General features: G+C 42.3%; 1 protein-coding gene across 1 annotated transcript; it reads right to left on the bottom strand.

The window, feature by feature from the left end:
- Nucleotides 1–973: 973 nt before the first annotated feature.
- On the bottom strand, nucleotides 974–15,229 carry ALKAL2 (ALK and LTK ligand 2). The gene is made up of 6 exons (XM_041477510.1): nucleotides 15,138–15,229; nucleotides 14,002–14,333; nucleotides 11,611–11,664; nucleotides 11,420–11,500; nucleotides 8,982–9,048; nucleotides 974–2,478 (listed from the first exon to the last, which is right to left on the bottom strand). Exons 2-5 carry the CDS (start codon nucleotides 14,282–14,284, stop codon nucleotides 8,984–8,986), a joined length of 483 nt encoding a protein of 160 aa, XP_041333444.1. The 5' UTR covers nucleotides 14,285–14,333; nucleotides 15,138–15,229; the 3' UTR covers nucleotides 974–2,478; nucleotides 8,982–8,983.
- Between the last annotated feature and the right edge of the window lie 2,163 nt (nucleotides 15,230–17,392).

Below are 17,392 nucleotides of genomic sequence, written 5' to 3'. Positions count from 1 at the left end.
CAGGATGGGATTTTGTCTTGTGCCATATCTTCTTCTGAAGAGTTGGATGCTGAAGGATCTTGACGCGTCAGTTCCCAAAATCTCAGCTCCTATCATTCTCAGGGTGGGGAGGGTCACGTTTGGTTTTGGTTTTACATTTTGTGGTTCAAACTGAGGATAGAACGGAAACTATAAATGCCAGTATTAAGATAAAAGTGGTTCATTGTAATAGGTTGGCCCTGGCTGGATGCCAGGCACCCAAGAGAACCTCTCTCTTGCTTCCCTCTGCAATTGGACAGGGGACAGAAAATAAAATGAAGGGTTCATGGGGTGAGAAGAAATGGGAGAGGTCACTCACCGAATAGTGTCATGGGCAACACAGACTGAAGCTGGAGATTTTTACTGAAATTATTACTAACAAATTCAGTGCAGGGTGATGAGAAGTAAAATAAGACCTTAAAAATACCTTTCTCCAACTCCTCCTTCCAGCTCTTCCTCCTCCCCCAGCATTGCAGGAAGATGAGAATGGCGGTTATAGTCAGTTGATCCCAGGTTGTTTCTGAATCCTTCTCCTACTGCAACATGGGTCCCTCCCACTGGAAATAGTTCTCTATGAACTTCTCCAACTTCTCTATCCCACAGGCACCAGTCCTCCCCCCAAACTGCTGCAGTGTGGAGAGAGAAGTCCCTCAGGCACAGGCTGCTCCAGCCTGGGTCCCCCACAGGGTCACAAGTCCCACTGCAAACCTGCTCCAGTGTGGGCTCCTCTCCAGAGGTCTGCAGGTCCCTGCCAGGACCCTGCTCCAGCACGGGCCTCCCACAGGGTCACAGCCTCCTCTCAGGCATCCACCTGCTCCAGTGTGGGTCTCCTCCGTGGGCTGCAGGTGGATCTCTGCATCCCTGTGGATCCCCATGGGCTGCAGGGGCACAGCTGCCTCACCATGGGCTGCCCCATGGGCTGCAGGGGAATCTCAGCTCTGGTGCCTGGAGCAGCTCCTGCCCCTCCTGCACTGACCCTGGTGTCTGCAGGGCTGTTCCTCTCATGTTCTCACCCTGCTCTTCTCTGGCTGCAATTACAACTGTGCAGTAACTTTTCCCTTTTCAACTGTGTTATCCCGTAGGTGTTACCATTTCTAATTGGCCCAGCACATCCATCCTGGAGCTGTCTGGCATTGGCTCTGCTGGAGATGGAGGAAGCTTCTGGCAGCTGCTCCCAGAAGCCACCCTTGTAGCCCCTCCACTACCAAAACCTGGCCATGCAAATCCAATACATGGATTTATAGGTTGCACATATAATTTTTCTTCCTGTTTGAGTCATTTTACTGTGACAACTGGATTTCATATCTGATTTAAGGAAGAAAGGGAAATGTATGTCAAAGTTTTTGGAGTAACACTAACTCCTTAAAAATTCTACGAGACTAAAATGATTTCCTGGATATTTTCTGATTAGATTGCTTTGCAGTATCATGAACAGACTGCACATTATTAGAAAACAAACAAAAAGTCCCTCCCCAAACCAAAGCCAAAACCCAGAAAAAAAAACCTCAAAACATCTGTTAGTCTTAAAAAATACTCCATTTCATAAAACTGTAGAGAACTTGAGCAGCCTTGTAGTCTGGGCATTCTGTGGGCTTGAAACACACAGATCTATCCATCCTCATAAATCCAGGATGCCCAGGTTACTGAACTCTGAAGTGAGTACACCTTTCCTTCTTACACAAGAGAATTCTTTGTGGAAAGAGATTTAAGTGTGGATAAATGACAGTAGCTACCAGAAGGTAGTTTGTTTACCTGCATTCAGTGACCAGAAAGCAAACTGAGAACAACTTAATACCAAACACTTTATTACTTATGCTTGTTATTTACAGTATTTACATATTGCACGTTCGCTGGAATGTTTTATACATTTATTATATAAAGTAAATTAATGGCAGCTTGTGTTTGTGTACAAAATCCATGCTCCACTGTCCAAAAAGTATGTCTACTTGGAATAACATTCCTGTTTGTCATGCAGTTTGTACGCCAGGGTACAATGTGACCCCAATGCAAGTCTGTTTTAACCAAACTTTTAAAAAATTGCATAAGCATGAAGGATATCAAGTGACCACAACTACTGTGGAGCAGATCTTTAGTAGTTCTAGATATACAAACAAACATTCCTTAAAACTCTAGAATTAAGCAACAGAACATGAATTTTCTTGGTGAAATATTTGTGTTTACATAATTTTTGGCAGCATTACACATCAATTGTAGTGTGTTTTTAAGTATGGAGCATTAAGTACTACTGGCAGTTATGCTACTGTAAAGAATGTCAATCTGCAAACTGTCGATGACATACAAAACGCATGTTAAAAGAATTATGGGAAGTAGTCTGTCAATCTGCAAAAATAAATCTCTTGTTCACAATGGAATTCGCTAAAAGGTAGTAAGTTCTGTTTCCCTGTTGGTTTCCAAGGCACTTCTCTTGGTTCTTGGTGTTCCTTGTCGTGGTAATAACATCTGGTGGATTAAAAGAAAGAAGAAATTGCCTTTCATCATTTTTATACTCACATACTTGTGTTTGAGAATGCGTTTATCATTGTGAAAATAGTAAATAAAACTGGACAATTCAGTAATAACTTTGGAAAGATCAGTAGTGAATTTTAGATGTACCTGAGTTCGTATCAGCCTGACTGTAACATTAATGCTTTCTTAATCAAGGCTAAAAATCTGAAAAGCATAATTTTTTATGATGGTTCATTTCTGATAGACACTAGGAAAATCCAGTTCTACCTATCAAAAATGTGCTCATAGTTAATCTGTTCCAATGACTGCATCAGTGAAGTCAAGAAGTTAATAAACCTCAGGAACAGCATTAACAGATTGCAGAATGCTGTCTAAATGCCTGGGTGTCAGGAGCTGTTCATGGCGTGTCCAGTTTGACGGATCTAGGAAGGATTTGATGTTTCGTTGGGCCCTTTTGTGAAGAAACTTGGATTCATATAGACAAGAACCAAATAGAAGTGACTTTTTAAGAGTTGGTTGTATAACTATAGCCCCTAGAACATGCCAAAACTTAGCCACCACAAACTAAGCAGGAGCTGCAGTGGTTCAATTTGCTGCCTGAAGTCTTCCAGAAGAGTGTCTTGGAATGAAATCACAATCATGCCTATGACACTGATATCAAAATCACCAATAAAAAATTACACGTTTCCACATTGCTTATGTATTTTGTCTGTATTCTAGAAATATTGATTCCAAAGTTGAGCAGTGAAGGACCTTTTTTCACAGCCTTACTCTGCCACACCTTTAAAGCTTGTAAGAAAATGTAGTGTAACTGCACATACACATATCTGGAAGTCTATCCTCTTCTACACAGGTAAGCGCTGAATGTTGCAAGTCTGTCACCCAGTTTCAAGTGTTTCTGTGCCTGTTCTTGTTCTTATTTAGAAATAAAAAATGTACAATATTTTTTCAGTCAGGAGGAACTACACAGCTGAAAGACTCTTACATGCAAACAGATCCAAATGAAGCTTTGGTGTCTTACAGCCATCATGGGGGAGATAAAAAACGGTGATAATCTGATACTAGAATTCTGATGATGATATTTTTTACAGTTAAAACTTTCATACTGTCTGACTGAACATAGGTAACTGCCTTCCCCACGATCAGTGTGAATTCTCTGATACTCTGAGCTTCTCTACATTTTCTACTGCTTAAGTATAATTTGTAATGGAATCATTTGTATGCGAAGTCAGTTGGACTTGACATAATCCATTAAAAATCAAGCTATTGGTGCATACAGAAATACTTGTTAGTAGTATTTAAACGTTTAGTTTTGCAATTTTTGAAAGCTATTTAGGAAATGTAATAATGTTACAGAAAATCTTAATGTAATCTAGGGGTTTTTTCTGGCTTTGCAGATAGGACAATTACTTCTATTTTTTTTTTAATATCCTTTCTTAGAGGGGGAAACTGATGTAAATTTTCCTTGTCTTGCATTTTCATCTAGCTTATTTTCTGTATGTATGCTCCTACTGTACCCTATTTAAGCTATGATGTTAAAAAGTGATGTTTAGAAGAAATTAACCTGCTTTTGGTGTGATCAGTGTGTGGTACAATCTACAAGTTGAACACTGAAAATGCAATAAAAACTTTTCATTACTAATGGGAATATGCAGCTCACTGGGGGTGAAAAACCGTGGTTAGGATGCTCATTTGTCATCTCATCTACATCTCCTTTGGTATGGGTAACTTGACAGTTTTGTATCAGCTAACTCACAGTTTTCTAAACCCCTGGCATTTTCAGAAACCCTTCAACAGAGCCCAGGTTTTCAGCATTGACAAATCTGTTCTAGTGCTTTTTTTTTTTTTTTTTTAATTTCATAGTGTGTTATATGCATCAGTCTAGGACTATTAGGCTGGAACTCAGCTGAAGGATGATGGATAGTCTTAGTGGAGATCCTGAATGCCATTTGACTACAGCTTCTGGTGAGAACATAGGTAACTATACAACTCCCCAGCCAACTGCTAATTTTTAAAAGCACAAATGAAAGCTAGTGTAAAGGTATATTACAGCTTTCCAAATTTGATTCTGGTTATTACCTGTGCATGATGATAAACTCAGTAAGAAAAAGCTAATCTATATGAGAAGAATTTAGTGGTTTAAATATCAATATAAACTTTAAAATACTCTCCCAGTAGGATTTTATAGCAGAATCTCCTCATACTTACATATAAAAAATTCTTTTCCCAAGTGTGCACACCCAGATGGAATTCTGCTGTAATGTGATCACAGACATCCATGCACTGAAGATTATGAAGCTCTGAATGTTCCATCTGATACTAGCCACAGACATCTCTCAGCAAGGAAAACTGTGAGCTGCCTTTTAATAAACCTGGATGATGCCATACTAGTAACCATGCACACTGGCTGCCTTTTTAACTCAAAGCAGTAGTTCTGAGAAAAGTCTTAAATTAGTTTACTTGGGAACCAATTCCTGGCATCATGAAGAGGTGACTGAACATGCCCTGAGCAGCTGTATAAAACAGATCAAGCTATACTTTCTAGAAAAAAGCAGGCCTCCACTGAATAATACACAATCCTCTTATCTTAATTTCACCTTCACTTTTATGGAATTCAAGTGTCTGACATTTCAATGCACTCCATGTTACTCTGAGAAATCAGCAGTCTAAGGGAGAATTCAACTAAGGGCTGTTGTTTCCATTGTTACAAAATATTTGAAGCAAAATTCAAGTGCCCAAATATATTGGTTTAAGAATAATTTGAAAAATTTGATATATAATATGGTGTATAGGAATGGGATATTTAGTGGAGTATTTTAAGTTTCCAGCTTTATCTTGTATTTTCAGCATTTGTCCCATACATTACTAGTATGGTCAATACATCTTGAGGAGTTTACACAGATTTTTCGAAGTTCCAAAGGAAATTTCAGTTTTAAGCTTATTACAAATTTTGCAACGAGTATTTGACCTGTATGTACAAATATTAATTATTTGCATCTGCATCTTAAGGGAGCAAGCAACTGGTAGATTTCTTTAATACACTTTTTATAATGTATAAACCTCATTTTCTCTGCGTAGCCTGAGACTCCAACTACTTGCACCAGTCTTGTATTTATTAGTGTAAATGTATGTCATTAGTTTTACTTTGTTTATTTGAAATAACTGTAGATGCTTTAAAAGTTTTTAAAACCCCAATAATATTTGTCAGTACAGAAATTAGACAAAATCTCCAAAACAGAAGTATGTAGTAAGATGTGATAATGCAGCCCTTAGTCCCTGAACTTCTCCTTATAGTGCAAGGAGTTTTCAGTTTAAGTTATGAGATCAGTGTTGGCCTCCAGCAAACTCGTATAGAACAGGTAAAGGAAAAGGGATGGAGCACCAACAGTAGCACCTGAAGTTTTCAAACAGAAGCAGTAAAATCTGTATGACTGTAGCCAAAGTGGCTGTGACCAAAGCTGTCAAAGGGGTTTTCAGATTCATCACTGTCTGTCACCAGAACTGCTCATGATCTGAATTGTGAACTTCATTTAGGTGAAGACTTCGGGAACTGTGCTCCTGGCATCTCATACCTACTGCAGATATGGACAACCTAACAGTTGGGGGATGTATCTGCGTGGAGTGGAGCAAAGCAAGCATGTAACATGGGAACTATTAGGAAGCTGGCAGAAGAAGGAGGCTGAAGAACAGAACAAAACAAAGAAGCATCAAGGACAGGACTCTAGCATAGCTGCATTGACCATGAAAAGGGGTTACGGAATAAAATTAATTAGAGATGGTGCTGGTGGCAGCCAGGGAATACAGCCTGGGAGGCTGACTGGAAAAAAAAAAAAGAACTACTGGGAGATGTGATAATACAAATCTGCTGCTCTGGCTTCACTCATACTATCTCAACAAGTTGAAGGACTGTTACTGGGTCCTTGCATTGCTTATGTCTGTAGGACAGGCAGAAAGGGAACATACATTCTAAAAAAAGGAGAAGATGGAGCTCAGTTACATATGCATAGGATACATGAGAAAAAGTTAAGGCTCCACAAGATATGTTGCACCATAAACACACAAGTGCCCACGTAGGTATGTGCTGTCACAGCAATATGTCTAACTCCTGTTTTCACATATTATTTTCTTCTTTGATCTTAGCTCTGAGTTTCAATGTCTTGTGTGTTTTAAAGCTCTGCTAGTCCAAAAGGCACTAAAAGTACAAATAAAAATAAATTTTTATTTTTCCTTCTCTCCAAACTGATCTCTGAACACGATAGATGTCCACAGATCTGAAAAATCCAACAAAAGTACTAGTTTACCAAAGTAATAGTCCAACTATAGTCCAACCCTCTTATAAACATCCAATGAAACAAAAATCAGATACTGAACAAAACAGGAAACCTAATTTGTTTCACACAAATTGAACTGGTGCAGTGGAAAAGCCTTGAGGAGAAAAGAGGCTGAATCTTACAGACACCTGTGCATCTCCAGATGCATGTGGTAGAGGACAGTCTTTCCTTTCTGCTAAGTGAGGCTGCTTAAGGAGTCTACCACCACTGATTTGTGTCTGTGTGAATAAAAGAAGTGGACAGTTGTTGCTGACATTGAAATATTTTAAGCAAAGGTTGTTTGAGAAAAGGATATTTTTAAATAGACTCCCAGCTTGAGATGTGAACTACTTTAGTTGCTATTCCTTCATATTACAATTTCATGTTTACATGGCAGTTTGTTAAGATACGGATAAAATTTTCTAAAGAAAGGGAGGAAATAATTTCACACTCTGATGTATCTGCTTGTTAGTATTGGTAATAATATTATTCACCTATTTGAGAAGTTAAACAAATTAATGACTTGTAGAAACTTTCTTGAAATTGAATAGCTCCATCAGGTTTTCCTGCAGTCATGTTTCCTTTAGATTAAATAATCCTAATTCCTGTAACTGTTCTTGTACACTGAGTTTTCTAAGCCTTTGGCCATGCACGTTGCTCTTCTTTGGACTCATACAAGAAGAACCTGTATGTCTTCAAGTGTGGTGCCCTTACTTAAATACAGTATTCCAATAACAGTAATTGTGTCAGGAGTTTCATAAACAATGATTCTACTTATACATTCCAGTATTGTTTGACTTTCAAGTGTAACACTGCTGACTTGCTTAGTTTGCAGTCCACAACAACCTCTTGTTTTCAACAGCACTATCTAACTATACACCAAATTCCATGTATTTCTGCAGTCGAATAATCCTACAGGACTTCATAATTCTGCTCTTTATCTGTTATCCTGGTTTTAGACTATTTGGCTTATTTTCCAAGATTGTTTTTAATTTCAAGGTTGTACTGTATCATGGTTGCTTGTCCTGTAATACTGAAATACATGAATACAGTATTCCACCACCCAAGTTATTAATGAAAATACTGAACAATATACTGAACAATATCAAACCCATAATGAAGCTGTGTGACATTGGTCAGTACATTTTTCCAGTTTTGACAATGAAGCACTAATAACTTACTTATGTATCTTTTTCCAGTCATTTTTACATTTATCTTGATCCTATTTCCCCAGCTTGCTTGTGAGAGTGAAGTGGAAAACAGTGTCAATGCTTAAAATAAAATAAAATAAAATGCTTAATATTTATTACTTTCCTCACAGATTCCTTCCACAAGATGTGTATTCTGTCACAGAGTTAAAGCATCTTGGTTTGACAGCATTTGTTACTGACAAATCTACATGGTTAATATTTATCCCTTTGTCCAAGATCACATTTTGTCTCAGGTAAAGGTTGAGGACAGAACATAAATTAGTCCTTCATGTTACAGTTCTCTACAGATAGTTTGGGAGTAATTTTTTGTTTGGTTGATTGCCTTTTGTTTTTGTTTTGGTGCATGATGAAATTTCCCAAGTGTTTGTGGGAAATAGAGGCCCATCTAGGCAAAGAAGGAGAGAATTAACCTCTAGACATGAGAGGTGTACACAAGGAAATTCGAAAAAATCCAAATAGCTGGAAGATAGTTTATCAATGCTACTATCAATACCTTTTAACTGAATTACTTTAAAAGCACCTGTGACCTATCTGCATTTAAGAAGCTTTGATGTGTATAGCTATGTATATATTAACTCATACTACTGAGTACAGCACAGATCTACAGCTGCACACATAAAAGGGTGGCTGCTGCTGCCAATACAGGCAATTGTGTACTGAGTAAACTCTTGAAAAATAAGCCACAGCTGCTGTGTTTTTCTGTAACAACAAATTCACTATCTGCTAACTGTATGCTGCTATAAATAATTCACAGATGATGCACATGGACATTTATGTAATGACTTCCAGTAGGGGGTACCCTTTCCTTAATGCCAAAATTTGCCAGATTAAGCCAGTTACTTCAAGTCCTCAGGAAGGGGAATACCTTATCAAAAGGACAGTTGTTATTACACTCCCATGAATTTTCATGTATGAAATACAACAGTTGCTGCTTTGCTATGCAGTGGAATGTCATTTCTGCTAAGAAAAAGCTTACCTTTATCCTTCCATGCACATAGGGCTTACTGCCAATCGAGTAAGAAGCCTGGCACATCTTTTATAGTCTGTATGAAAAAAAAAAAAAAAAAAAGCATGACTAGATTACCAAAGTAATCAAATTTGCCTTTAAAAATCAAAATTATTTTCAATGTGCAAATTAGTGTCATAGCAAGTTCAATGAATACCTTCGTTTGCAACAGAATAAAAATCAACGAGGAATGTGTAAAAATTGGGTAATAACTAAAAGCCATGTCTAATGGCACGTCTAAGTATGCAACTGACTTCTGCACATGTTCTATCTGTAAACAAACAGCATGAAAGTGCTTGGAGGCTCTCCAAGTGTATGTATGTAAGTATAAAAATTTATACATCTGTGCCTGTGCTTCCGTGCAGGATCTAAACATGTGACTCTAGTATTTCCATATTAGAGAAAGAATAAATAGTGCTCATCCACCTTTGAAATCCAGCCTTCAATGAGCAAGTCTGTCAATTATTATTAAGTAATGCCACTCTCCAACAGATTTTCTTCCTGGGAACATTGTTGAATTAGATAAATAACATCTTCTATGCATACAAATCTTAAGTCCAGCCCAAGTGGATGACCACATCATAAACATTCATAGGAGTATGAAGTTTCATCTTAAAACTAAAAATGTTTTTTCCACAGAAGTCCTATTGTTAGTCGTTCATATTTTAGGTGCCTTCAACTTTTTGATGCATTCATAGTAAGACACAGAACCAATGCAAAACTACAGAAATTATTCAAAAAGGTTTTTGTTTTTTTTCATTTGCATGAAAAACTGAAAGCAAATATTGTGAAAGTTGGTTATGGATAGACAGAAAATAAATTATTTTTCAGATACCAATGCTACTACACTGTACAAAGTAGTAGAAGGTATGCTAACACTATGCTTTTGTACTGGCTACCACCACACTTGAAGCATCACAGATACTTTTGTTTCTTTGCTGTTTGGCCTTCAGATTTCTACACACAAGGAACAGTATAAATTGAAGTCAGGACATTATCAAAAAGTAACATCATTCTGTGCATGAAGAATTAAAGAAGGCTGTTTGTCTCATTTTCCTAGAAGAAAGTTACTTAAAAGAGATGCTAGTCAATCCAGCCCCGTAGGTGATGTTCACTTCCGTTAGGCATTATTTCATTGATGAGTAACTACATCTAATGTGTTCTGGAGATGAAATGTTAACAATCCCAACTCACAGCACAGTTATGGTATAATTGCCACTCGTACAAATGATCCTCCATTATCCAGACATTATGTTGGTGGATATGTCTCCTGTCAGGAGGAAAAGGCTAATTTAGAGCCTTTAAGGGCAACTAGTTTTTAGCTTCACAGCTTGGAGTACTCATCAGTGCTGAGCCAAATGACATTTGTGTTGTGATCCTTATGAAAAAGGTAATATGACCATTGCTTGTTCAGAACAGACAAGTTATGAACAACTTACATCTCCACCCATGAAAACAGAGGGTTATCTGGTTACCTGTCATCTAGAAATCCTTGCCCTTCCAAGGACTTCCTAAAGTGAAGCCTTTCAAATGGAGAAAATGTGCACAATTCTTACCAAATATGCCTTTAAAATGCACTGGGCTGAAATATTTATTAATACTAGAAACTTGGAATCTGTAACTCTTGTTTCTATTCCCAGCTCTGCTACTGACCCAACTGGTTGACCTCAGACAAGTAAAATAAAGTGTGCTTCCATTCTGAAAAGGCTGTACTAAAATAGCATCTGCTTACTCAACAGGTCCACCTCAGTACGAATCTGGAGTCACCATCTACTGACTGATAAATGTCAGTGTTTGATTTTTATTTAGTTCTCTGTGCTGCCAACAGTGATGAGGTATCACAAGTGGCTTTTGCTTAGTTGTGTCCATCAGCACTTTTTTTTTTCTAAGCTAACAAGCTATACTTTTATAATTCACTGAAGACAAGTGTTGCAAAGATTCATTGTCAACATCACTGGTAGACTGGTAGCTGAACAGTCAAAATAGAAAATGTCTATAAAATGTGTCCTGCATAAATAATCGATGAAAAGTAAAATAACCCCACCTAGATTTGTGATCCTGTCTTGAATTTACAGCACTAAAAATTAAATATGATATATTTGTGAAAGGAAAAGCAAACACATGGTTTGGAACCCATGAGGCAAATACATCAGTACCTAAGGATGCAGTGTTTACAGCCATTCTACACGGTGTATTTGCAATGAGAAAGTTTTATTTCCATTTTCCTCTCTGTAATGCTGATGCTGTTCTAGCAAAGCTGTAGAGAATACTTAGAATTCATTCCCTGCAAAGACAAATATGGACTGCTCTAAAATATACTGACATTGTATCACTACTGATACTTGATAGGACTAATAAATTTTAGAGTTTCCTCTCATTTTAGGGAAGTACCTGCTTTTGTTACTTACATGCTGGGATGGTACAATCCCTCGTATTGTGATAAAGCCGATGAAAGTGTTTGCTACATTTTGGACTAAAGTACAGTGGACCTGGAAGATAAAGAAAAAAGTAAGTTATGAATCAGCACAGCTCACAAGCAGAGCAGTGTAGCTTATAGTAGTATGTGAAATATGGATACCAATGCAAAATTAAAACATACCTGTTAAATGCTTCAAGAACTTGTCTTTCATCCTCAGATCTCTGGGAACTATTTCTGTGGGACAGAGAAAAGAACAGTGTTATTCTGCTGCACTGGACTTCATACTGCTTGCCAAGCATAGTATGAAGACAGGGAATACTCTGTCCAGCAACATCACCGAGTATGTCTTGACAGGCGCATGGAGGGCAAAAGACCTTTGCATACAGTAGGCCAAATTGCAAGCAGTCACTTTACATAGGGAGACCTCGTAAAATGCTCTGTGAAACACAGCACTGATGGAACAATGTCTGTAAGGTGAGAAATCATTAATGACAATGGTTATTAACTAAGAGTGAGATTTCAGCTCTCTATGAACTACGTTACCAAGTTTACCTAGATTTAAATTCTTTCATATTACATGAGTAATAAAGACTCAATGATATATTCCAGTCTAGGGTTGTGTCTCCTAATTCTCTTATGCAAATGTAGCCACTATTCTGTCCCAGGTATGTCTGTAGAAGCACTGCTCTTCTGTAATCATGAAACCGGATTGATCTACTTACAGGAATCTTCCCTCCCTCCCCCAGCAGTAAATAAAATTCACAGGAAATTATTCCAAGCAAATTGCTCTCTTCTGGCTCCCTATGTTTGTGGTTTACCGCCTTGTGTTTTGTGTTCAGCAGATGGCAAAATGAAACTAGTTTACTGAAATCCATTTTAGCCCTAACCCCTGCTTGTGACTTCCTGATTTACAGCTATCTTTGATTGCTTTCCGTTACAAACTCTATGCTGATGGCTTAGTGCTGATTGTGTACGATACACTATACGGTGCTTTATTTACTTGACCATGAATGCCTGAGCAGCCTTTTTCATTCCCCTGGCACCTCTTATCAGATATAAAGCAGAGAGCATTTCCATCCAGATCCGATTCACTTGTGAATTTAGACACTTCTCGAAAGTCATTCTTCATTTACTTCTAACTTTAGTCGGTGTAAGTAAAATTGACCTTATCCTATTTGACCTAATTATGTCATGAAGAGCATTAAAAACACACATACTTCACTCAGAAACTTCCCATGGGACAAGCTCACTAGGAAAGTGATGCCAAAACTGATATTAAAGACTCTAACTAGTAGTTCCTTTTCAGAGTTGCAGGAAAAAACTCCATCATAATAACAGAATGAAAAATCCTGCTTTGAAATCATTAACAACACTACCAACTAATCTGCTCTGAAGCAGGATTATTAATTTTGTAGATAACTGTTCTACACAAGCCAAATGTTTCGCACCAACAGGGTGACCAAACCACGTTCCAAGATAAGATTTAGAGTTGTGCACAGCACAGTTCCCTGCTTAATTTGGCCTCTTTGACTCTTCAACATTTGTAAAACAAAATGTTCTCTCCTGTGTTGACCCTAAGGAGAACAGAATTGTCCTCCTCTGTGCATTCATTAATCATCCAAATAGAGAAGCAACATCTTCACGACAGCCACCAATAAATGCAAATTATGAGGATATTTCAGTATGAATGAGAATGACAAAAGGTACAATAAAGCTTTAAAAGATCAATAAAGACAAAATAAATAGCATACTATCAAAATAAAAGCCAGTTTGGGAAAAGTTGAGTAGATATTTGCTGGAAAATATTCAGAAAGTCACTTTCAGTTGGAGGGGTCAGATGAGCAGCAGTAACACTGCAGGGGCTTGGGAGTGACAGGGAACACTAAATTAGACATGGCAGCAGGAGGAACTAAATGAAGTTTCAACTGAGTGCACAGAAGTACATCACCAAACTAAGCAGGTTAGAAAGGAGCCAATCAAACGAGAAGAAGGGTGACCGCAGGAGTGTCCCAAGCTGGTCACAGCGTGCACAGTGACAGAGGAGTACTATCTCAGTTCCCTAGTATTTCAAAGGTGCTACTTCTGGAGTACAAAAGGAACTACAAGCAGGGTGAACAACTCAGTTCAGTGAAGCTGAGCTGCAGGGAAGACTTTCTGTATGTAAGGTCTTTAAGGACATACTAAAGTCCTGCAGGAGAATTCTTGCTAGGGTCATTTCCAAGAAACACTTAAACCAAGCACACGATAGTAAGTGGTAACCTTCCAGGAAAAAGCGTTTTCATCCCTTGTTTCTTTGATCTCAGCCCATTTAGGTCTTTTCCCATATTATTAGGTTTTGTTCAAAGCCACAGGAAGTTGGACTTTCAGTTGAGTTCATTATCCAGAGAGTAAAAGGCTCTGAGAGGTGAATGGAGGTTTTCTATTCCAAATTTGCCATCTGTGTCTGCTTCTAATACCAAAGGGAATCTGCAGGTATTTTGAGTGGTGAATTCTTAATACTAAATTAGTAACCTGATGCACTATCTCATTCACCGAGGCACCCTAGGAAAACAAAAATGGACTGTGACTTACCAACTCTCTGCTCGTCCTGGTACTCTCCATAGTCAGCCACTTCCCTTCGATCCAAGTTATAGTCATGCTTGGAGAAGTACTGCATCCCACTGTCCTTCTCCAGGTGGTACCTTTTCAATTCCTGAATGATCTCCATGATGAGATTTAAGAGACTTTGCTTGTCTTTCAAATCTGTGGAGTCTGTTTTTTCTTTGCAGTATCCTGCTGAGAGCATTAAGAGTACAAGCCCCAGCAGCCCAGAAGACCTCAGTCCACTCATTGCAGTCCGACCTGAAGAGTGCATGAGGGGATGAAGAGGAAGAATCCGCTGCTGTGTGAGGTCTCCTGTTTCACTGGAAGAGAAAACTGGGGGTGGGTCGAAAGTGGGGAGACTCGTGGGGGTGGAATCGGAAACACTAGCGGCGGAAAGCGCGGCGACCGCTTAGCAGGTTACACAAGGCGGGGCACAGTCCGCTCCGGGCTGCGGGGGCTGGCGGAGCGGGACGGGGCAGGGGGTCCGCGGTGCTCCGCCGCTGCCCCCGCGCCCCACAGCGCCCGCCCCGCGGGCAGAGCGGTTCGGCCTCCCCGCAGCCGGCGCCGGGCCCCGCGGAGGGCGGGGGCTCAGCCCCGGAGCGGGGCCAGGCTGGGGTTGCCCCGGCGGAGCGGATCCCTGGCCGGGACGGGCGTTCCGCCCCGCCTCTCCCCGCCCCGCCGCGGAGCGGAGGAGCACGGGTGAGGGGCGACAACTTTCCCCGAAGTTTCTGCTGGAGAGCCGCGACAGCTGTCCCCGCTCTCGCTGCGGGCCTCCGCGCTCGGCCTGCGGGCAGGAGCGGCGGGACGGGACGGGAGGTGCGCGGCTGAGGGGCAACCGGGGCAGGGGACAGCACCCCTTTTTCTGTCCCTTTCCCAGTTCCCCTTCCCTGCAGGAACAGCGGTCAGCATCATGCCCGGAGCCGCTCGCTTTCGGACGACTGACCGCCCCTCACACACGGCCGCTCCGTGCGGCGGCTCTGCGCTGCCAGCCCTGGCCGCTCCCGCCCGCGGGCTGTCACCGGTCCCGCCGCACGCAGCGCTTCGGCCCTGCGGACGGGAGGGATGGGGGCGTGCGGAGGGAGACAGAGGGGAAGGAGGCTGCTGGTGCTCGTCGACCGCTTTACCTGTGTCTCCGTCCCAGACGCCGAGGTGTCTTCCCCCCGGGAGCCGCTCCCCAGACGGCAGCAGCCCGCGAACGGCAGGGAGTCCGAGTATTCCGCGGCTGGCCCGCCCGCCCCCCTCCCGTCCCTGCGCTCCCGTCGTATCCACAAACTACTCCATCGCCGCCAGCCCCAGCGCAGCCGCTTATATAGGCTATAGGATGGACATGAGACGGCAGATAGTATCGACTTGGAAGTGGGTGGAAAACAATAAAAGTCCACTTGGCAACCTCGGGAGCGTCGCTGCTTGCACAAGCCCCCCCCTTCCCGCCCTCTCTCCCCTCCCGCCCCGGTCCCCCCGTCCCTCCCCCTGCTCGGAGCCACTGAAATATTGATGTCCCTGGCGCAGCTCTCGTCAGCGGGTCCCCGGCCCGCGGCCGCAGCCCCGCGGGGGGCGGGCGGGGAAGCCGCCTGTTTACCGGGAACTCCGGGCCCGGCTGCGGCGGGGAAGGGGAGGTGTTGGGGCGGGGGCGAGCTGCCGGGGAAGAGGAAGGCTATTTCTGCTCCCGTCGGCCGGGAAGCCCGCGGAGAGGCGGCTGGAGTGGGTCTGGTAGCGGGAGGGAGCGGGCGTGCTGCCTTTTTCGCCGATTCTTGGCACGGGCGGTCCCGGGTGGCGAGGCGGCTTCCTGGGCTCCTGGCGTGCCGCTGCCTGGAAGCGCTCCCAGCGGGGCTGGGAGAGGAGGAGGACGACGAAGGCAGTGCCATCGCCGGGAGCGCCCTGTCCGCTCCCGCAGCTGCCCTCGGCAGAGGTGACAGCCTGAGGGAAGGGCACTGGAAGCACGGGGCAGTCTGCGGAGAGCGCCGAGCCCCTCCAACGAGCGCCTTTCCCCAAAGAACACACAGGCTGCCGCCCTCCCCACGTAGCCCCTCGGGGCGCGGCGCGGGGAGGCTGAAACCCGATCCAGCGGAACTCGGTGTTTACTCTCCTGCGAGGATGAACCTGTCCTTCGGCAGCCGCGGACGCGGAGCTCCCCCGGGGCCGGGCGCGCTCTCCGACCCCGCGGGCGCCTCTCGGGGCCGCGCGCCCTGGGCTGCAGGCGGCGCTGAGCGCTCCGCGGCCCGGAGCGGTGAGGGCCGGCCGGCCGGGCCCGCAGAGGCGCGGCGTGCAGTGGCTCACCCCCCGGATCTCTGTGCTGCCGGGCTCCCCAAGTACTTCATCATTTTAATCGATTTGTCTTCAAAACCAATACATGAATGACACATGTCTCTAACTACAAAAATCTCAGCCTGTGCTGTCACAGTGAAGGTACAAAAACGTTTAAAAAAATACACACCACATGATGAAGAAAGAGACCCAGAGGCAAGACTGAGCAAGACTGCTTGTCAGGTTTCCAGAATCCTTCCTCCTCTTGGCTTCATGGTTTGTTTCCAGTCACCTTAAGACTCAGGGGAAAAAAGAAATTGAACACTCAGTTCCACAGTGAGAAAGAATGTCCCTTTACATGACATAACTTGGTATGGCTGTATTTACATGTTAGTCATTCCAAATATTGACACTTTGAGGTCACCAATTGGAGACAGAGAAGATGGAAAACGAGGCAGGCAGAATGCAGCCTGGTGTTCTGTTCCTAAGATTACATTGCAAGTATTCCTTCACCCCAGGTAATCTCTTTGGAAAAAGGTAGATACAACTGCAGAACTGAAAGAGGATTTCAGCTAAACACGTGGATGGATTCTCCCCTTCCTTACAGCTACAATTGCCATGTCAGTTTTGGTCACCATCGTGTAAGGAAGGAGCAGCCCATGTTTTGAGTACACACCAATTCAAGTCAGGACTCTTTTGCTGCATCTTTTGCTTATCTTAGATGTACCCAGACATGCCTGTTATGTCCGGCATGAGGACTAGCTGTCACGGAACAACCAGCAAATTGTTGAATAATATGGTTTATGTAGCTGTCTTCCTTTTGAAAAGACAGTGGACATTAGCAGAAACTGCATTAATCCCTCTTATGAGATAACTCCACCGTGACTCTGAGAATGGGATATCTGGAACTGCTCTAAGACACACCAAGGAGAAGCTAATGTCATAAACAATTGAATTCCAATGTTCAGAAATACTCCTTTTAAATTTACTAATATAAACATAGACTCAAAGTGCAATGAAGCATTAGCTGAGATGTGAGATAGATGAAGAGTTTGTTGTCTTTTTCTGCATGCAAACTCTGAGGCAAGGGTCTATTCTGATTTGTTTACATTGAATTATACAAGGATATATAATA

This window comes from Pyrgilauda ruficollis, unplaced genomic scaffold (assembly GCF_017590135.1).
Source record: "Pyrgilauda ruficollis isolate IOZ18807 unplaced genomic scaffold, ASM1759013v1 scaffold40, whole genome shotgun sequence".
In the NCBI taxonomy this organism is placed as follows: domain Eukaryota; kingdom Metazoa; phylum Chordata; class Aves; order Passeriformes; family Passeridae; genus Pyrgilauda; species Pyrgilauda ruficollis.
This window is presented reverse-complemented; position numbering and strand designations above follow the sequence as displayed.

Coding starts and splice junctions, on each gene's coding strand:
- ALKAL2 (XM_041477510.1), bottom strand. CDS start 14,284: ATGCACTCTTCAGGTCGGACTGCAATGAGTGGACTGAGGTCTTCTGGG. Junction 11,501..11,610: donor GTTCTTGAAGCATTTAACAG/GTATGTTTTAAT, acceptor TTTATCTTCCAG/GTCCACTGTACTTTAGTCCA. Junction 9,049..11,419: donor GGATTGTACCATCCCAGCAT/GTAAGTAACAAA, acceptor TTTTTCATACAG/ACTATAAAAGATGTGCCAGG.